This window comes from Polypterus senegalus, chromosome 13, assembly GCF_016835505.1.
Source record: "Polypterus senegalus isolate Bchr_013 chromosome 13, ASM1683550v1, whole genome shotgun sequence".
Lineage (NCBI taxonomy): Eukaryota > Metazoa > Chordata > Cladistia > Polypteriformes > Polypteridae > Polypterus > Polypterus senegalus.
This window is the reverse complement of record NC_053166.1, coordinates 156,202,117-156,224,065: the sequence shown is the minus strand read 5'-3', so window position 1 is coordinate 156,224,065 and position 21,949 is coordinate 156,202,117. Positions and strand designations below refer to the sequence as shown.

At 42.2% G+C, this 21,949-nt stretch overlaps 1 protein-coding gene across 1 annotated transcript in view; it reads left to right on the top strand.

Annotated features, from left to right (window-relative positions):
• Positions 1-19,587, top strand: part of si:ch211-256e16.3 (kelch-like protein 3) — a 31,878-nt gene extending 12,291 nt beyond the window's left edge. Inside the window, exons 4-9 of the mRNA XM_039775440.1 lie at positions 1,232-1,378; positions 5,589-5,717; positions 11,201-11,377; positions 14,427-14,573; positions 16,534-16,699; positions 18,456-19,587. Of these exons, the coding sequence (XP_039631374.1) occupies positions 1,232-1,378; positions 5,589-5,717; positions 11,201-11,377; positions 14,427-14,573; positions 16,534-16,699; positions 18,456-18,624 (935 nt within the window). The 3' untranslated portion in view covers positions 18,625-19,587. The remainder of the gene's footprint in view (positions 1-1,231; positions 1,379-5,588; positions 5,718-11,200; positions 11,378-14,426; positions 14,574-16,533; positions 16,700-18,455) is intronic.
• Positions 19,588-21,949: the final 2,362 nt, after the last annotated feature.

Sequence of the window (21,949 nt, the reverse complement as noted above, 5' to 3'; positions counted from 1 at the left end):
GCTTGTGTACCAGCGGCTAAGCGAGTCTTTCTTTTCTCAGCGGTTTCACTTTGGCAACAGAATTGATTATTTATTTATTTTTTTTTTTTTTTGAGCTTCATGCTGTAGCCTCGCACTTCTGGACCGGACAGACAGACAGACAGACACTTCCATGCGTAGACATTTATATATAAAACTAGCTATGTAAGCCGGGGTCCTAGAAACTATTGAAATCGTTGGAGAAAAAAACTGAAATGTTGAGGTCTCAGGTAATTAAAAGGAACTACTCTGGGCATCTCTCTCCTAGGAGGTTTTGTGTTACCGACGTGCTCACATCGCTTGTGTGTTAGCGGCAGGAGGAAAGGTAAACTGGATACCGTTTTGCCGATGTTAAGCGACTTTGAATTTCTTCAGAGGTTTTGTTTTGCTGATGTGCTCGTCTCACTTGTGTTATTAGTGGCTAAGCGAGTTTTCTGTTTCCACAGAGGTAGAGCCCCTCATCCCGACTCCCCCTCTCGCTTCTGGGCCGGTCAGACACAAACACTTCCACGCGTAGACGTTTATATATAAGATTATTTGACTGCACCTTTACCTAAAGCAGCTTACGACATTTGATATACAGTTGGTTACATTTCCTTTGTTTTTGCAGTTGGAGTTCAAGCAGGCGAAGTGACTTGCTTCTGGTGACACAGTGTCAGTACCAGGCTTTGAACCCAAACCCTCAGGTTTTGAAGTTCTAGGTCCAAAGTCTTAACCACAACATCACCCTACCTGCCAAAGTTATTAACTCTTGGTAAAAAAAAAAAATACAAATATTGTGTTCAGAAAGGTTTTTTTTTTACATAGTTGTTCTGATACGTCTGATTAACCCTCGGCACTATAACTGAGGCCTTTTGTCTTTCAAAATTTTCTGTGCGAAGCCGGATAACACAGCTAGTTATCTCATAAAGGCAAAGTGATCGATGTAGCTGGGTGGTGATTTCTGCTGGCTTACAGCTGGAACTTCAGATTTCTGGTAGAGATTTCTCTGCTTCCCTGTGCAGATGGACTGGTTAAGTCCTCAGTATATCTGAAGTGTGCCTGGCCACAGAGACTCGGGCCCGCTTCAGCTCCATGCACAGTAGCACGAATGGTCTTTGAAGTGTGCACTGGACTCTTTCAACTTTTTTATTTAATAACACACACTTGTTCAGCTTATGTGAGACCAAACACATTTTGTAATGTGAAATGTCTATTATTATTAATTGCACAGGAACTTCAGAGGTGATCATAACAGTTGGAGGAGAAGACGACAAAGTTGTGCTGCGCAGCGTGGAGAGCTTCGACACCATAACAAACCAGTGGAGGTCCCTCTCTTGCCTGCCTTTTGCTGTCAGCAAGCATGGACTTGTAGTTTCAGGTAGGAGATGCATGTGCCACTTGATGAAGGCTGTCCACTGAGAGCATAAATGGCTGCTGTTGAGCAACTTGCTATTATTATAAATGTGATTATTGAGACTGAACCATTGTTTTGTCATGGTAGGGTCCTAAGATGACCCCCTTTATACTCTTTATTACATAGACCTTAACAGAATGCCCCACTTCCCATACAAAAGCCCTCATGCGTTACACCACCTTTTATGTCTGTGACCTCAGGTAATTGGAATACCAGAATTGACAGAAGAAAAAGTTACACCTTTATTCATACAAAAGTCAGATTAAGATTTCCAAATGTAGGCCAAGTAAAAATGTGAGCGTGATAATAATGCCATCATAACCTAAGTAGTGGTTCATCTTGTATCCATATGCTTGCTACCAGTTGGCTGTTTGCCTTATTAGTCTCTGGACTGGTGGCCACCGAGAGAGATGGAAAATAGTAGAGAGGGTTGGGGGTGCGGAAGAAAGAGAGAGAAAGTATTTCTTTGTAACACTGTCTTTATGTTCGTCCAGCTTCCTTGATGCAACTCTCAGAGCAAAGGGATGGGCCGACTCCCCTGCTTCATTCCAGTCCTTCTCAGGTGGATTCAGCCCCCATTCCAGCCCGTGGTTATATTTCTAAAAACATATCCTTGCACAGGCTCACAAATTCATCCTATTCCATCCACTCCAGGCTAACCTTGTTTGCTGGCCTGTTAATGCCCTTTTGTCTTAACTCGCCTGTATTCCCCAAGTCAGGTTGTCTCGTTTAATTTCTTTTTTTTTCTTTTTTCTTTTTTTTTTTGAAGTAGTCTTTTCTTATGTTTTATCTATACTAATCATGACCTGTAGTAAGAAGAACTATTTTATTTTTAAGCACATACAGTGGGTACGGGAAGTATTCAGACCCCCTTCAATTTTTCACTCTTTGTTATATTGCAGCCATTTGCTAAAATCATTTAAATTAATTTTTTCCCTCATTAATGTACACACAGCACCCCATATTGACAGACAAAAAAAATAATTTTTGAAATTGTTGCAGATTTATTAAAAAAGAAAAACTGAAATATCACATGGTCCTAAGTAATCAGATCCTTTGCTCAGTATTTAGTAGAAGCACCCTTTTGAGCTCATACAGCCATGAGTCTTCTTGGGAAAGATGCTTCACTGTGGGGACTGTATTGGACAAGAGATGAGCAGTGCCTGGTTGTCTGCACACATACCGCTTAGAATTAAGGCCAAAAAGTTCTATCTTGGTCTCATCAGACCAGAGAATCGTATTTCTCACCATCTCAGAGTCCTCCAGGTGTCTTTTAGCAAACTCCAAGATAGAACTTTTTGGCCTTAATTCTAAGCGGTATGTGTGCAGACAACCAGGCACTACTCATCACTTGTCCAGTACAGTCCCCACAGTGAAGCATGGCGGTGGCAGCATCATGCTGTGGGGGTGTTTTTCAGCTGCAGGGACAGGACGACTGGTTGCAATCGAGGGAAAGATGAATGCGGCCAAGTACAGGGATATCCTGGACAAAAACCTTCTCCAGATTGCTAAGGACCTCAGACTGGGCCGAAGGTTTACCTTCCAACAAGACAGTGACCCTAAGCACATGGCTAAAATAACAAAGGAGTCGCTTCACAACAACTCTGTGACTGTTCTTGAATGGCCCAGCCAGAGCCCTGACTTAAACCCAATTGAGCATCTCTGGAGAGACCTAAAAATGGCTGCCCACCAACGTTTACCATCCAACCTGACAGAACTGGAGAGAATCTGCAAGGATGAATGGCAGAGGATCCCCAAATCCAGGTGTGAAAAACTTGGTCTATCTTGGTCTCATCAGACCAGAGAATCTCATTTCTCACCATCTCAGAGTCCTTCAGGTGTCTTTTAGCAAACTCCAAGATAGAACTTTTTGGCCTTAATTCTAAGCGGTATGTGTGGAGACAACCAGGCACTGAACATCACTTGTCCAATACAGTCCCCACAGTGAAGCATCTTTCCCAAGAAGACTCATGGCTGTATGAGCTCAAAAGGGTGCTTCTACTAAATACTGAGCAAACGGTCCGAATACTTAGGACCATGTGATATTTCAGTTTTTCTTTTTTAATAAATCTGCAACAATTTCAAAAATTCTTTTTTTTGTCTGTCAATATGGTGTGCTGTGTGTACATTAATGAGGGAAAAAAATTATTTAAATGATTTTAGCAAATGGCTGCAATATAACAAAGGGTGAAAAATTGAAGGGGGTCTGAATACTTTCCGTACCCACTGTATTTTCATTATAATATTATAGTATACCATCATCCTAACAGACATGGAATGTGACGTCAGAGTCTCTGTTTACTATCTACATGTGACAGAAAGCCGCTTTGGGATCAATGTGCACGTTCCAATGTTTGATGAATTGTTCAATGTGGTGAAGCAAAATGCCGACATACAGATGCATTGGTGGTGCTTTTATATTCAGTTGTCGCATATTCCCTTTCATAATGAAACGGTACATTTTAAAAGTCTCACATACTGTCTTTTGTGCCATCTTTGTTTTTCTGGGGCTTCCTCCTGAGCTGAAAACAGCGGTAAACAGCAACAGATCACCACACCGAACACATCACATGTCTGATATTCCAACTCTCTGCACATTTAGAATCCTTAGATTTATACTTGATATCACTTTCATGATGAAATGCATTAAAGTATGTATGCTGCATTTTACAGATAAATTGTTACTTTTGTTTAAATAATGAATACTGTTAATAATTACACACATGGGGGTGACACGGTGCTGGAGCAGTAGCGCTGCTGTCTCACAGGGAGTCACGTCACTGGTGTTCTCTGCCTGGAGTTTACATGTTTTTCCTGCTGGGTTTCCACAGTGTGCCCCAGTTTCCTTCCAAAGACATGCAGATTTGGTGACACTAAAATGACACCAGTGTGTGTGTGAGTAATTGTATTCACCTTGCGATGACCTGATGCCCCCTCTTGTTTCTGCCTCATGCCCAATGCTTGCTGGAATGGACACATCCCTGGATTTAATCATTAAACATCCTTTTCAGAGATATTGTGGTAAGGTGTCATCGGAATTTAATGGATATTCCGGGCAATTCACAACACAGCGAAGCCGAACCTGTTCTCACCATGATGATACCTCGCACTGCCACCTGGTAGATTCTTCCAGATTTACGTAAAGTACGCGCACAGGTATAAACAGTACAACGCTTGTGTAGCTGGAGCAGGCATCGCGTCGCGTGAAGTATAAACCTGGCCTAACATGTTAAAACAAGACTGTAGCCAGAGATGCATAGTAATGGCTGTGCTGTTTAAGAGACAGGACAGTTGTGCCAGGTAGGGGGAATTTGAGGATAGGAAAGGGGAAACGTGCCCTTCTCTCACCAGTACTTCAACCCAAGTTGTTTGAAAGAACCGAGCCAAGTGGGCTAGCAAACTGGGTTGTAGCCACCTTGGTTTACAATGAAACATTTACAGTAAGATGAGGAATTCAAAAGACACTGTGTGTGCATTTGTGCATGAAAAGGAGACCCTTTGGCTTGGGGAAAATTTTAATGTCTCCATACAGCCAAAGTTTTACTTGGCGGTTTCTTACACAGCTTTTTATGAATGAGTCCGATAAGTACAAGTATTGTGCAACGAAGACCTCCCGAAAACGTGCTAAAATATTGGCTAGCGTTCACTTAATACAGGGTGGCCCACGAAAAAGTGGCCTGCCTCCACCGAGATGACTCCCGTCGAGAGTGTACATGAACATGCTGAGACGGCCACTGAGATGTAATGACGCACAAGGAGATCACTTTCAGCATCTTCTGTAAATGGGAGTACCAACTTTGATCATTTTTTCTCTTCACCACATAATGCAGTCATCTCGGTGGAGGCGGACCACCCTGTATATGACGTATGTACCACATTGTAGAGTAGGTGGATGATTGGACCTACATACTGTACATGGTTTTGGCTCACAGTATTGTCTTTTATGGTAGCATGGTATGTAGCAGAGTTATAGAAAACTATTATAAAATGTAATACTTATCTGAAAAGCTATCTAAGTGGAATAAGGAGACCCTATAAACCTATAGTATGTCAAACCTGGATATTGAGTGGAAGTGGAAAACAGCGCTAGGCTGCAAACTGACAGAACTTTAGACAGTAAAAGCCTTAGTGACGTATTAATATTTAGCCTTAGTTCTCTTTTTTTTGCTTTCAGGGTCCATTCTCTATCTGGCCGGTGGTGAATTCCCAGATGGATCTGCAAGTAGAGAGATGTGGCGTTATGACCCTTGCTTTGATACTTGGCAGGAAATGGCTCCCATGAACATTGCTCGCTCTGAGCTGGGTATGCTATAAATTCTGTCTTTCTCTTTTTCTCCCTGTTATGATCACTTTATGTAGACTGTAAATATTCAGGGTCCTTTTGGAAACTTTGAGGCGGTCTTGTGTGCAATTTGGAATATTTCGGGTTTGATCATTTTTTGTTTCTACAGTAGTAATGGCTATTTTCAGAGGACCAATGCCCCAGAAATATGAGTACAGACAGTAGAAAATTTTGACAAGTTACTTTTTGGAAGATTCTGATCAATTTTCTTACCATTGTTTTTTTTTTTTGTTTAGTCACGGTCTTGAAGGACAGAGTGGCCGCAGGTACACTTAGAATTGCATCTTATCTTCAACCCAATACCAGCTGAACAAGGAGAAACAAAAATGATAATAGCTTACCACATTAATTTGGTTCCATTTATACCTGTTTGATTTATTCATGAAATATGCGTTTTAACTAAATATTTGAATCAAATTTAGAAGAAACGCTTTTCCAGTTCACATTGTCATTTGAAAAGAATAATTCACAGCTTTAGGAAAGTCTTGGGTGGCAGACTGTGAGCAGTAACAAGCCCCAGAATTAAGTAGGTTTTATTAAGATCAAGAGTTGGCTTCTGATTAAGAAATTGGTTGGAAATAAAAACTACAGCCACTGGGGCCTTCCCTGACCTCTCATGTCTCTGACTTAGTGACACAAAGGAGCTGCAGCCTGCTCCTGCTGCAAAACGCTCAAGGCAACCATGAACAGCAAACCAGTCCACCACACTCACTAACACCACCCAGTTTAGTGACACCAGTAGACCTCATAAGTCCATGAGATCCAATCAAGATATTTGGTACCAGCAGAGTCTTAAAAGTGCCCAGAGTTCCATCTTTTTTCAGGTGACAACTGTGCCATCCAGCAGCTTTCATTTCACACTGTGACTTATAGGGTTGCTCATGAGATGACCCAAACCCAGAATGAAAGCCAAAGTAGCCAAATGGTGCAAATATCAGGAGATTTATTACACATGAATAAAACGGAAAGGGTGAAATCACTCAAAGAGAAGCCAAGTTATAAATACAAAATGATGTCTTAGCCCTGCGTGGACCACCTCAACACAGTTCAGGTCCCTGACTGTCAGGCTGGATGCTCAAATAAATTTCCAGACCTCTTTGTTTCATCTTCCATCATACTGGCCACACTTCCTCTAACTGCTTAGTTCTGTAGTGCCACATGACTCCAAGCCCACTACTTAATGTGGCATCCCGGAGACCACTTTAGGTGTCAATACACATCACTGCTGTCTTGCCATAATTGCACATACTGTACCAGTTATCATCCAGCCTCACTGCTACTGCTACCGACCGGTGGGACAGCCACACTGAATACCTGTGCTGAGGCCATCGTCCTATCTAAAGCAAATCAGTTGCTTAAAACTTCAGCACAATGTCTGAATCTTGAATATCGTCACTGCCATCATATGCACAATGTATCTGTCTCTGTGGTACTTCTTTCTGTTTTAAAACCAAGAGAGAGAGGTCAGGAGCATGCCCCGATAGCGCGTTCCTGCACCCACAATGGGCCGAACCACCTGGATTGGGACCCGAGTGCAGCGGGTGACACCTCACTTATCTATCTTTTTCACGGTGGCTGGAGTGCCAATCCTGCCACCAACCGCGAAATTTTCCCTGTAAGCTTGTTTGCAGGGCTGGATGCAGATTAACGGCATACCCAGGAAGGAGCAATTGCAGGTTAAGGGCCTTGCCCAAGGGCCCGACAGAGTTGGGTCACTCTTGGAGTTTACGGAATTTGAATCAGCAACCTTCCAATTGCTGGCACAGATCTCTAGCCTCAGTGCCACCACTTCGCTCTTATATTTAAAAAAAACAAGTAGTAATAATTACAATTCCAAGGTATCCTTACAGAGGCCTGCATGACACAAGTGTTAGGTGGCCACACGTACTTATGGTGCTTTCCCCCTGTCAGTTATAGGATTGGGGGACACAAAACTAGGCAGAGTGGTGGCTCTGAGGCTAGGGATCTGCACTGGCAATCGGAAGGTTGCCGGTTCGAATCCCATAAAATGCCAAAAGGGACTCGGCTCTGTTGGGCCCTTCAGCAAGGCCCTTAACCTGCAATTGCTGAGCACTTTGAGTAGTGAGAAAAGCGCTATATAAATGCAAAGAATTATTATTATTATGAAAACTACTCTGATGACATCCCCTCACTGCCCATTCTTTCTTAATTTATCCCCAGAAAACAGTTGTTTTGTAGCGGGGCTACATAATAATAGTATGTTCTATGTTTGTGCTGAGCGCGTTTCGTTTCATCGTCCTGTTTACTGTCCGTTATATGTGCGTCAGTGAATGTTGTCCCCGTAAATGTAAAGGGGAAGGATGCTGGAGAGAGACCGCAGCCCCTGAGATGGAAATTGCCTGTCATACTCACCTGATACATCCCGGGGCATTGCGTGTTTAAAAAAAGAGGAGCAAAAGGCAAAGGAGGATGAAGAGGTGAGGGAGAGAGAGAGAAATCGAGGAGCGAAAAGAAGGCAATTTACCCATTCATTTATCACCTCCTCACTGCCGACTATTGCATCATTCATTCCACAGGTTGTTTTTTCAACATCATGACAGCCAGAGCCGAAACCCCGGGGTTCGGATTCATACCAGCCGTTGTCAGGACTTTTCACAGTGAAGTTGTTTTTTTTTTTTTTACGAGAAGGAGCACAATAACATTACAGCCAGTATTAATACCGCCGGACTTTATTTTGGACTCCTTTATCACCACATTTCAATTGCTGTGTTTAAATAATCTGTGTTTGTATTTGTGTTACGTGTTTTTATTTATTGTTTAGGGGCAAGGGAGGGTTCAATGTAAGTACTGTATTTGTGTATTCGTGTTTTATATAGTAATTAGTCACTGGGGTCATTTGGTATTTTGCGCACACACATAATATTTGTTTGTCTTTTCCATTTACAATACTAGGGGGCTTCACCCCCTGCTCGCTTCACTCACCAACCCCCGTTTTTGTTTTTCCCAGATACACACTTTTAAGTTTTTTTTTTTTTTCTTTTCTTTGAATTGTTGCTATTTCATTCGTTTCACTTTTACTTCAGAACTTCTGTAAAAACAATATTTGGAATCTTTCGAGTCCCAATGTGCTGAATCTTTCTAATGAGGTCAGTGAGATGTGTGTTAAATGACTTTGTACCGTAATTCAGGATAGGTTTCTCTGTTTGAAATTTCAGCACAGACAAAACGATCTTCATCATCAGCAGTTAATCATTTTTTTGCAAAGTAACCAATAAATGCATGTGAGGTAAACTCAGTTTTTGAAATTCTCTGACTTAAACTTCAAAGCCTTACAATATTTACATACTTCTGACATATCACCTGTGTCCATATATTCGATCTCTGTTCGCCTTTTCATTATTTCTCAGAGTAATAATTTCTCTTTTTTTGCGCTAATGCGATCTTTACTTTTTTTTTTTGACATTGTCGTTTTTTTCTGCTTTCATATTCTGTATTTTGCTCTGCATGTGTTTCACGCCTACGTTTTTTTTGAGTCTTTTGAATTCCAGTTTTCATTTTCTCTAACCTGCTCTGCGTGTGTTTGGCCCCCTTGTTTTTTATGACGTTTTACTTTGTTTTCTACTCTTTTGTCTTTTATTTCTGACCTCGCTTTATCCTGCTTTTTTTTTTAATGACACCAGGTCCGTTGTGATTATTTTCCCTATTTCGAGTAATAATTTCCATTTGTTTGCACTCCTGCGATCTTTACTTTCTTTTTTTTATACTTTCTAATTTTCCTACTTTCATATTCTTTTAACTTTTTCCACATTTGTATCGTGCCAATGTTTTTTTTTTTGGAGCCTTTCGAATTCCACTGCTTTCTTAATCTCTAACCTGCTCTGTATGTGTATAGCGCCAACGTCTGGATTGGACCTGCTCTTTTTTCAATTCCACTTGTTCCGGGCTGATAATTACTTTCCTTATTTTCTGAATTTGCACCTCGATTATTCTTTTTCTTTTTGTTTGTCTCCAATGCTTTTGAGTCTCTTTTCTCCACACTGCTTTCTTCTTCGCTTTGTCGTCTACGTTTCATTTATAACGTATTGTCCTTGATCCTTGAGAGCCCTGGATCTGTTGTGTGCTCAAAGCCTTACACTCACACGACTGAGTGTTTTGCTGCCCATCGTCTTATTTGATATTTATTGTAAGTAGGGCATGTCTTTCAAGAATCTCATGTTCTACGTCATCGCGAGACGGTCCTGGGTCAGTCTCTTGGCACAAAGTCTCATGTTTAAGGTCCCCGCAAGACGCTCCTTGGCCAATCTCTGTAGTCTCGTGGGTCTTTTAAGTGTCTTCCGTGAGCTTAACGTGAAGATCACGTCTCGACGCTCTTGTGTTTCTCTCCAGGATTTTTTTTTTATAATAGAGAGATATCCGTGTTTGATTTGACATATCTGTTTACTGTTTTCTGGTTATTTCGTCATGAGGGGAAAAAAAGGTACAACTTGTAAGGAGTACGGCTTGTCATTAGAGCAAGAAACCTCTGGTGATCCAAGGAATAATCTTGGTAGTGTAGTGGCCAGTCTGGGTAAAGGGTCGGCCGTTACAGTTTTATTAAACTGGCACCCTTGCCAGGAGAAGTTACTGCTGACCCCTTGTCCAGGGTGCCAAAAGAAAAAGTAAAACTCCAGCCTTCACTTAATTTTTCAATAAGTGCTAAGTTTGTAGGAATCTGTTGCTCGCTGTTCATTAGATGTTTTCCACTACAGTAACAGAACAGGTTTGGATAGTCTGTACTTTTGTGTTTTAAACTCTAAAATTATTCAGATTATGCTTGCAATGAGTCAGTGATGTATTATTTTGTTGAGTTGGGAAAAAATGACCAGTAACCAGTCTGTAAGTCCCTAGAACACGTAGTCCAGCTGAGTTGAAGTGAGAAGGAGGTGCTTTTTCATGTGTCGCAATAAGTAGACAAAGAGTCAAAAAAAGGTTTGGGGGCAGCCAGCCATATTATGTTCCCTGGCTGCAAAAGGGTATAAGTTATGCCACTGATGTTCATAGATTGGAGTTCAAAATGGAACTGATGGTATGGAGGGAAGATGGCGGCTTTAAAGGCCAGTACAGGAAGTGACGTCATCGGGGCCAGAAAGTGACTTCTTCAATTGTGCTGGTGCCAGAAGTGATGTCATCAACTGGGGGCCACCAACCCATTGACCCAGCGCCCCCCCCCCCTTCCCTTACTCTGCCTGGTACCGGAAGTGATGTCATCAATAGCACCGGAAACCTATCGGGGATTTCCTGTGGATGGTCTGCAGAGGATTGAGAAAGAGAGTTCGTAGTACCAGGGGGTGGCGAGCTGCACTATTATTCAGGCCCTCTGGCTGCCTCCCAATGTGTGACACATGTTATAGATTTCTTGTCCACCAACTTTATACTCCTCGTTCATTCTTGTTCATTGCTTTGTCTGACTTCTAAGTATAACGATACGTTTACCTGCTCCATAGGTTTGGCAATGCTGGATGGATTTGTCTTTGCAGTTGGAGGCTGGGAGGGCCACTCGAGGCTCGATTCTGTGGAGTGCTACAATCCCCATATCAACATGTGGCATTTTGTGGAGTCAATGAAGATGGCAGTTACAAGTCCTGCAGTTGTGGCTTTAGACGGATTGCTCTATGTGACTGGTATGTGTTGTGTGCCCGTTTTTATGTTGTGAGGCTTTAAACTCACTATGGCAGAGCTCAACCAGTGTAGTCTCTTCTATTCAGACCTCACATTCTTATTCTTTTATTATTAATATTTCTTGTATTTTGGAAAACAATGCCACTATACTGATTAGTATTGTTTTAGTGCACACTGTAAGTACACACTAGTGTTGGATTAATACTAAAATTTTGATTTTGGTATCGATGCCAGCTTTCAGACCTACAGTATCCCACAAAAGTGAATAAACCCCTCACATTTTTGTTAATATATTATATCTTTTCATGGGACAACACTGAAGATATGACACTTTGATCCAATGTAAAGTAGTCCGTGTACAGCTTGTATCACAATATAAATTTGCTGTCCCCTCAAAATAACTAAACACACAGCCATTAATGTCTAAACCGCTGGCATTAAAAGTGAGTACACCCCTAAGTGAAAAATGCCCAAATTGTGGCCAATTAGCCATTTTCCCTCCCCGGTGTCATGTGACCCGTTAGTGTTACAAGGTCTCAGGTGTGTTAAATTTGGTGTTATCGCTCTCCCACTCTCTCATTCTGGTCACTGGAAGTTCAACATGGCACTTCCTGGCAAAGAACTCTCTGAGGATCTGAAAAAAAAGAATTGTTGCTTTACATAAAGATGGCCTCGGCTATAAGAAGATTGCCAACGCCCTGAAACTGAGCTGCAGCACCAAGACCATACAGCAGTTTAACAGGACAGGCTCCACTCAGAACAGGCCTCGACATGGTCGACCAAAGCAGTTGAGTGCACGTGCTCAGCGTCATATCCAGAGGTTGTCTTTTTAAAATAGACGTATGAGAGGTTATTATTAGGGGGTGGGGGGTCAGCCTGTCAGTGCTCAGACCATACGCCCGCTGCACCAAATTGGTCTGCATGGCTGTCGTCCCAGAAGGAAGCCTCTTCTAAAGATGATGCACAAGAAAGCCCACAAACAGTTTGCTGAAGACAAGCAGACTAAGGACATAGATTACTGGAGCCATGTCCTGTGGTCTGATGAGACCAAGATAAACTTAATGTGGTTCAGATGATGTCAAGCGTGTGTGGCAGCAATCAGGTGAGGAGTACAAAGACAAGTGTGTCTTGATTTCAGTCAGGCATGGTGGTGGGAGTGTCGTGGTTTGGGGCTGCATGAGTGCTGCCAGCACTGGGGAGCTACAGTTCACTGAGGGGACCATGAATGCCAACATGTACTGTGACATACTGAAGCAGAGCGTGATCCCCTGCCTTCGGAAACTGAGCCGCAGGGCAGCATGCCAACATGATAATGACCCCAAACACACCTGAGGGTAAAGGTGCTGGACTGGCCAAGCATGTCTCCAGACCTAAACCCTGTTGAGCATCTGTGGGGCCTCCTCAAATGGAAGGTGGAGGAGCGCAAGGTCTCTGACATCCACCAGCTTCATGATGTCGTCATGGAGGAGTGGAAGAGGATTCCAATGGCAACCTGTGAAGCTCTAGTGAACTCCATGGCCAAGAGAGTTAAGGCAGTGCTGGAAAATAATGGTGGGCACACAAAATACTGACACTTTGGGCACAATTTGGACATTTTTCACTTAGTGGTGTACTCACTTTTGTTGCCAGTGGTGTAGACATTAATGGCTGTGTGTTGAGTTATTTTGAGGGGACAGCAAATTTACACTGTGATACAAGCTGTACACAGACTACTTTACATTGGATCAAAGTGTCATATCTTCAGTTGTGTCCCATGAAAAGATATAATAAAATATTTACAAAAATGTGAGGGGTGTATTCACTTTTGTGAGATACTGTACATACTGGTACCAGAGCAGTTCTGAAACAAATAACCGATAACTCCAAAACCCAGTCCTACTCCAGCATCTCTGGTGCTTCACACAATTGGTCACCTCCCTGGTTCTCCCATTATGCACTGCTTCCCTCTTGAAGTCATGATGTTTCTGTCACTTCAAAGCAGTAAGGACGGTGTTATCTTTGAGGGCCTGATCACTTTGAATGGGTGGAGAATTGGGGGGGAAGAAAAGCTGACATTTACTTCTGGTATTGAAAATCCCAAAATGCGGGTACTATGCCGTTTTAAAAATTGGGTTTACCAGTTCCGGTAAACTGTGCAACCCTAATACCCATTAAACATGGTACATACAAGTATACCCTCAACTTCAAGTGTTTATATCATTAGTTATTGTTCCACAATCATTAAATTGGGTCAGGTCAGGTTGGGAAGCATTCACTGGTACAGCACGTTGCCACAAGCACCACACGACAAAACAGCTTGGGATCCTGGTTGGTATCCTCCCTAAAGACATGCGGTCCAGTCCAACCCCCCCGGAAATGACCCTCTATCTGCTGCAGCCAGGTGTTACGTGAGCGTCCCCTTGGCCCGGTCAAGCCACTAAGGTCCTGAACAATGAGGACCCTGCAAGCCGGATCACCCTTTGGGACATTATGCCACATGGCCGTAGTGCTGTAACTGACGCTCCCTCACAATGGAGGTCATGTGCCTCATTCAGGACTCCATGAGCCGCCACTCATTCACTCAGTCAAACCAACAGTACCCAAGGATTCTCCGAAGAGACACAGTACTGAAGGAGTCCAGTCTTTGTCTCAGGTCACTGGATAACGTCCATGTCTTGCAAAATGGAAGCCCCAGGACTCTAAAGACTTGGACTTTCGTCCTTTTGTAGAGATATCAGGAGCGCCACACACCCCTTTCCAGCGACCTCATGAACATGAACTAAATGCATTCAATTTATGCATTAAAAATTACCACACTGCTTTGAACGGTGCATAGTGTATTTACTTTTTAAAAAATAACAGCGAATAAGTTGAGTATAATGCAATGCAAAAAAATAAAAAAAACAACGCGAAGACAGTGGCAGCACATTTTCCATGTAGCTATAACATTACCTTGCTATTGGCCTGTGATATTTTACTTAAGAAATCACAGTTTTAGGCAGAGAAAGCATTTCAGTTTTATGTTACTTGAGAAGCGTTGGTACTAAAAGTTCCTTTTTCTCTCTCCCACAGGGGGCGCTGTTTTGGAAGATGGAGATGGCATGGATCTAGCTCAAGTTTACAATCCCAAAACGTGTGTGTGGACAGAAGTGGCTTCAATGCAAATTGCCAGATCAGGCTCTGCAGCTTGTGTGCTGAAGGGGAAAATTTACGTTATTGGTACGTAAGATAATAAAAGATAAGGGAGCACAGACCTGCCGGCGAGCAAGCAACTTTGTAGGCCTTTCCTCCATTACTCCTGGAGCATTTGTGATCATTCACAGCTACAAACGTAAAGCAGTAATCCTTTGTCTGTAATCTGAATCTAGAAAGTGTTGAGGAAATGCTCCGCTATGTGGTATTTTTAAAGGGGTTGGATGCAGAATCTCTCAATATGGAAGGCGAGACTTGAATTCTCTTCATTCAGATCTGTCTGAGCTGTGCTGTGTGAGTCAAATCAGAGTTATAACAAGAAAAAAATTAAATACACATTTTATGAGTAGATTAAAAGAAGTAAACAACAACAACATTTATTTGTATAGCACGTTTTCATACAAATGATGGAGCTTAAAGTGCTTTACAACAGGAGTGTCGACTTCCAGTCCTAGAGGGCCACAGTGGCTGCAGGTTTTCATTCTAACCTTCTTAATTAGTGACCGGTTTTTGTGGATAATTAACTTCTTTTGCCTTAATTTGACACGGACCACTTGGTTGTTTCTTTTTCCCTAATTAGCGGCCAAACAATAATGAGACAAAAAACGAGCCGCCACATGAGCAGCTCACCTGTGCCCATCACACAATATCTGAAAATAAAGAAAGGTGATGGTCTCAGTAAGGTTGATCTCTCAGATCACCATAACATTTTGACGGTACTCTTAGAAAAAAACAGAAAATCGACAGTTTTGGAGATGTGTGGTGTAGCAGAATGAGAGCAGCAACAAGCCATGGAATGAAATAACAGGTTTAATTAACAGCGAGAATTGGCTTCTCATTAAGAAAGTGGTTGGAGTGAAATTGGTTAGAGTTTAAAGCCCCAATTTAGTGATCGTCTGTTTTCCTTGTTTCATGTTTCATTTCTATTTGGCTGTCATTTAATGAAGAAAAGAATCAATTCGTAGCAATGTAAACAGGGCAATTAAAATGAAATGAAAAGAAACTAATTTGCAGTGAAAACTGGTCACTGATTAGGAAAAGGGTTAGAATGAAAACCTGTAGCCACAGTAGCCCTCTAGGCCCGGAGTTCAACACCCCTGCTTTTTTGAAGAAAAAAAGAAAATTATTAAAAATTAGACAATACTTATTAACAAAGAATAACGTAAGGTCGATGGTCAGGGTGGACAGAAAAAACAAAGAAAAAACTCCAGAGGGTGGAGATAAAAAAATCAAAATCTGCAGGGGTCCCAAGGCCACGAGACCATCCGGCCCCCACTGGGCATTCTACCCAACATAAATGACCTCATTAAGTCCTCATGGTATTCAGGTTTCACGTAGAAGAACTTGATGATGACGGTCATGTGGACCTCTGGCCTTTAGTCCATCAATGAAGGGACTGCCCTGTGCTTTGATCAGGTGGTGCTGGCGCAGATTGCCACCACAGAAAACCAGAAAAAGAACAACAGAGAAAGTAGGGGTTAGTAAGGATTATGGAGATATGGTAATTAAATACATTTACAGAATATCAGGGTTACACTAAAATGAAGGTGCGAGAAAGCCATGTTAACTCAATGTGTTTTTGGTTGTTTATTTAAAATGCCCCACCGTATTAGCCTGGCGAATTTCTATCGGTCAGCTATTCCAGATTTTAGGTGCATAGCACAAGAAGGCCACCTCATCACTTCTTTTAAGTTTAGCTCTTGGAATTCTAAGCAAAATAAAGAGGAAACGGTGGAGGAAACCAGCCGAGTGAAGGCCTGCAGAAGTGTAGTAAGTGTTCACCATTTAGCAGAGGGCAGTTAAGAAGTTGACATTTCATTTAGACTTGTGTCCATTAGTTTGGTCATCTTGGACTAGCAGATCCACATTGTAGATGAGTTGCTTCTGCAAGGTGGGATTTAAACCGGCAGAGTAGAAGTATGATGGCTTTGGAAGAAGCGCCTAACCCTATGCTTTCTTAGTAAAGACTGGTGTCTTTTTTTTGCAGGTGGGTGGCATGCGTCAACAGAAAACACTGACAAAGTAGAGTGCTACGATCCTAAGACAAACAGGTGGACCATGTGTGCCCCAATGAAGGAACGCAGATATCGACCGGGTGTAGCAGTGGTAGATGGGAAGATCTATGTGCTGGGGGGAGAGGAAGGCTGGGACAGGTAAGTTTGGAGGTGAGAGTGATTACAGGAGTATTTACAAGCCCAAGTAAATATTTACAGGGTGGGATTGAATGTTCCTAAACTGCACCCAAAGACTAATGTTTACTCGATTATGTTGACCTGTTTTGTAAGTCGCTTTGGATAAAAGCATTTGCGAAGCAAAAAAATGTAAATGGGATTAGCATGTCCTTTCTTACAGGAATGGTGTGCTTATCTGTAGCTCCTCTGGATTTCTTTGAATTATGGAGGTTGCTCAAAGATTTTTGCAACATTTACTTTAGTCGAAACTAGCTAACACAGAGAAAAATATAATTAAAATAAAAAAAAAAACACAACTTTAAAAATAAATTAACAAACAATGAAGACTCACTAATGTGCTTTTCTAGTGGTCTTGTATGTATGTTGTCACCCAGTTGACGCTCAGAACCAGCCAACTCTATTTAATTTGAAAAGCAACAGGGGCGCCGGTGATGCGCAGACATAAAGAATGCTGGCAGCTACCTCCTGTTCGCCCTCTGGTGGTCATTCGGAGTGTCAACTGGATGATAACATGCATACAAGACCGCAAGATCACCCCCACCCTACCCAGAAAGGGGTGGGTTAAGGTTGATTTCACCCAACAGTATTTTTAGTCGGCCAATGAGGAACATGTGTACTAAGTTATAACATTTATATAACGTAAACTAGGGAGCTTCACCTCCTGCTCGCTTTGCTCGCCAACCCCCCTGGCCTGCACTACGCGCCAGCCACTTCATGTCTCTGCCACTTGCATATGTGGATTTCACTTTCACCAAACAACTAAACTTTTAATTCTCGTGGATACGCCTCTTCATTGGGTAGAAACACTACTTTTCCCCGATGGCAACACAAATTAGATGATCTACAAGTCTCTGACTTAAAGTTTAAATCTGCACAATATATTTGATTTCTTTTTCGCTGTTCCGTTATTTCACCAAGTAATAATTTCCATTTGTTAGTGCTAATGTGCTCTTTACTATCATTTTTTGGAGACTTTCAAATTTTAGTACTTCCATGATATCTAACCTGCTCTGCATGTGTATCGAGCCAACGTTTTTGAATTCTTTACGACATTCTGTTTTGTCACCTACTCTTTGTCTTTTATTTCCGGTCCCGGGCGTTGGTTAAATCTCTTGGCACAAAGTCTCATCTCACGGGACGTGAAGGTGTCTCTCTGAAAAAGTCTCGTCTCGTCCCAGGATTTTTTTACATAATAGACAGAAATGTTCAGCCCTCAAAGAGTTAAACTGCGGCGGGAGAACTTTAAGTGCGGCAGTGACTCCTGTCAGATATTTTATCCTGACTGGTTTCTCATCTCTTGTTTTATCTCCAATGTAATGTAACGTAACACACCATTCTCAAGTTCAGGGATGCCCATGATGGGGGTGCCAGACAATTCCAATGCCCACTCACACAAGCCATACCAATTAAATCCTTGTGTACATGTTGCTTTTATTCTACTTATACTATTTCATGTTTTTTTGCCTACTGATTTGCATATTAAACTTCGCAATGCACATGAAAATAAATCCTCAGTAACGGCAGGTTTTCAGGGTGCCACAGTAATTAGCACCGGCCTGGATTTAAATTAAGCACTTGGCCATTGTCTGAAGTTCGCATCGTGTCTGTTGTGAGGTTTCCTCCCATATCCTAAAGATGGTCCTGCAAATGGCTGCCCCCGCCAATCCTGGGCACAAATATGCTTGAAAGACCTCACCAACACAATTCTGTCCTGCAGGTACCACGATACCATCGAGCGGTACTGTGACGAGACGGACAGCTGGGAAATCATTGGGGAAATGCCAACAAGCCGCAGCTGGCTGAGCTGCGTCTCCCTTCAGGTGCGGAAGGATGCCCGACCTGGCCGACTGTGCACCGATTCAGAGAGGGAATACTCTGTGGACTGAGCGGGCAGTCACCCGACCCTGAAAGGAAACGGTCCTGCCCACGTTTGTTGTGGAAGCTGCAGACTTGTCCTCTTTTGGCAGGCGACACAAACAGTATGTGCCAAAACTGAGGTTGGAGGTCTTCTGTGCTTGTCCCATTGATGCACAAGGAATGGGCCTGAAAACGTACAGCACAGTTTCTGCCTTTCTGTGCTGAGGCGTCTACCACTGAGGGCCAGCGGTGTTGGAGAACAAGAAGAAATGTTGTGCCTACTTTGAATGTTTCTTTGTTTGTTTGTTTTTTTTCCTAATTTAAATCCTTGTGCCTGTTCAGCATTTAAAACAAGAAATGACCACAGCTACACTTCTTGTCCACCTTTGGCAGAGGCGGCAGCAGCAAAAGTTTCTCAAGGGTTCAGAGGGGACATCTTAACAATCTGATGAATATCTAAACTCGGTTGGACAGGCCAGAAAGGTGGCACCCAGATGGGCATGGCAGAGAGGTCATGGCTAACCCAAGTAAACACGGACACTGAGCATTGTGTTGTCTTTGTGGGATAATTCAGCCACCTAAATGTGCCAAGTTCTGAGCTACTAACGCAAGTCCATAACATCTCCCTTGGTCAGCAGTGACATTGGTTAGTCAGGTTGTATTTGAACCATTGTGGTGCACACTTAATACATTTACTTTTTATTGTCGCTAAAAAGTATTAGAGCTGATTAACAGTTGACATTGTTTTTGTTTGGCTCATTTAGCCAATCGCCAGTGCCCCACCATTTTTTCATAAAGCACCATGTTGAAATTCACATCGACAAAAAGAAATGGGGCATCACAAATGGTAGCTAGCAATTTCCACAGCACTTGAATGCAGCCATTATTGTATTTTTATATATTTATGTATTTATTTGTTACACTGATCTCTCTGGGTGGTTATTTAGCAGTAGGCATATAAGTACTAACTACTGTGGTACCATGTTTTATTGTCTTTAGTGCCACCTTGGACTTTAATTATGTTGCCTTCTGTTGTTAAATACCATGTTGTTTTTGTCACAAATTCGTAACTTACGGTGCAGCTGGAGGAAAAACAGACGGAGCAGTAGGCCTCTTTACGTCTGGTGTTCATCTTGGGTATGTCCTCATCACTCCATTTTATAAGAGCCATCGATGTGCTGACTTAGCTGGGCGTACACACTAGCGTTCGACCGGTACTCATGTTTTGACTTTGGTCTCGATACCTGCCTTCGGACCTCCAAACCGTGACCAGGATGGTTCAGAAGCAAATAACAGACAGCTCCACACTCCTACGTCTTACTCCTGCCTTCGTCGCATGCCATATTATGTGTGGTGGTAGCTGTTAAGTCCAGATAGCGTTAAAGCAACAGCGAGTGTCAAATCCCGAAACGCTGGCACCCTACTGGTTCGAAATATTGGGTTCTTTGGTACTTTCTAGTACCGGTAAGTTATGTAACCTTAGTACACACCTGACTTGATTTAGTACTGTTGACTTTAAACAGATCTGGAAAAACAAAGACTACCACTCCAGAACATTCTTTTATATTGCAACATTCTTTTATATTGCATTTCAATTAATTTTTTTCTCATTAAACAACACTTCATATCCCAGAATGGCAAAGCAAAAACAGAATTTCAGGATTTTTTGAAAATTTATTAGCAATTAGCCATGGCACCAGTCAAATAAAGGTAATTGAAGAATTTAAAAATATCTGCTATCTCTTGCCCATCATGAATTTTCAGCACCTTTCCTCTATTCACACGTGTGTCTGAAGGTCTTCACCGGTGCGCCCTTTCTGTTCCTGTAAAGCCCACACCTCAAACTCTTATTTTTCGAGGCACCATTTGTCACCTCCTATGAAGTTTTATACTTTCAGTCGCTGAAAGCGAGTCTGTCCATGTGTGTCTTATGCCTTTACTAACATCTTCATCTGTCAGTTGCGTTCCCCTAATGCCGCCTTCTCAGACTCTGCTGTTATTTTCAAACTGCTTGTCTCACCTCCTGTCCAGTTTTATACTTTCCATCTTTTCAGTTGACGCTCTCAGTGTGTGTGTCCTATGCCTTCACTCCTCCTCATGCGTCTCTCACTCAGTTTCTCTTTTGTTGTTTCACCAAAGCCAAACTGACCAATTAGGTAGCTCAGAGGTAGTGGACACACAGATCTTAGTGTTTTATTATACAGGGTGGTCCAAATCTCTTTATGCAGATCCAGATCATCTGGATGACTTTGCGGGGACGATTCCAGTTCAGTGCAAAGACGATTCTTTATGTCATTAGTTCTCACACTTCTCGATGGTCTGGGATTTTTTGGGTGATTTTCTATGTAATAAGTTATAGCGTAATGAAAATTGCATAATTAGATCTGGACCACCATATATAGTAAATTAAAAACTGAAATGTTCTGCTAACTAAAGCATTCAGATCATTTGCTTTGGTGCATCCTATTCTCTTGATCACAGTTGAGACAGTTGGAGTCCACTTGTGATCAGTTCAGTTAACTGGATGCGATTCAGACAGACACACAACCATCCATAGAAGGATCCACGGCTGAGCAAAAAACAAGCCATGAGGCTGAAGGAATCGCCAGCAGCGCTTACAGGTGGGATTTTCTGGAGGGACAGAGCCGGAGAAGGTTACAACAACAAAATAGCTGCAGCTTTGATGGGGCCCAGCAGGACCATCACTTCCATAATTCTTAAACCGAACAACCCGACTCTTTCTAGAGTTGGCCATAATAACCAAGAACACAACCATCACTCTGGCCAAGAAGAAACTGAGTAAAGGCAGGACTGTCTTTGAAACCATAAAGCCACTTTATTTAGTGCCAGTAGTGACTGTGCCCCTTACTAACCACTACACTTTAGAAGAGACCCTTGAGATGCAGGACTGGCTGAGCCAAAAACAACAAAGGCTTTGAATGTTCCTGTAAATTGATAAAATGGTTGTTGCACTGTCAAGAAGCTGTACAAAAGATTCTTATATTAAAAAGGTTTTGTTTCTTGTGCAATCTCTCATTTCCAGTTTCTTTATTGGACCGGACAGGTTGGACCCCCCCATTTCCACGTATACAACTACAGTCTTCTTCAACGTTGTATTTGTTATTAAACCCTCCACTCCAGCTTTTCACTGTTTGGTCAAACGTCAAGTTTAAATCATTTTATTCTTTTACCGTTTGTTACAAAATGTTACTTTTATTTTGGATAAGAAAGCAAAATAGCTTTTTTCATACAGAACAGACTGTTTCAGTCCCCACCCACCACCCCAATTTTGGTAAACACCTGAAAAATCGACTCTGTCTGTCAGTCCCCCATTCTTGCCCTTTTCTCCAAAAC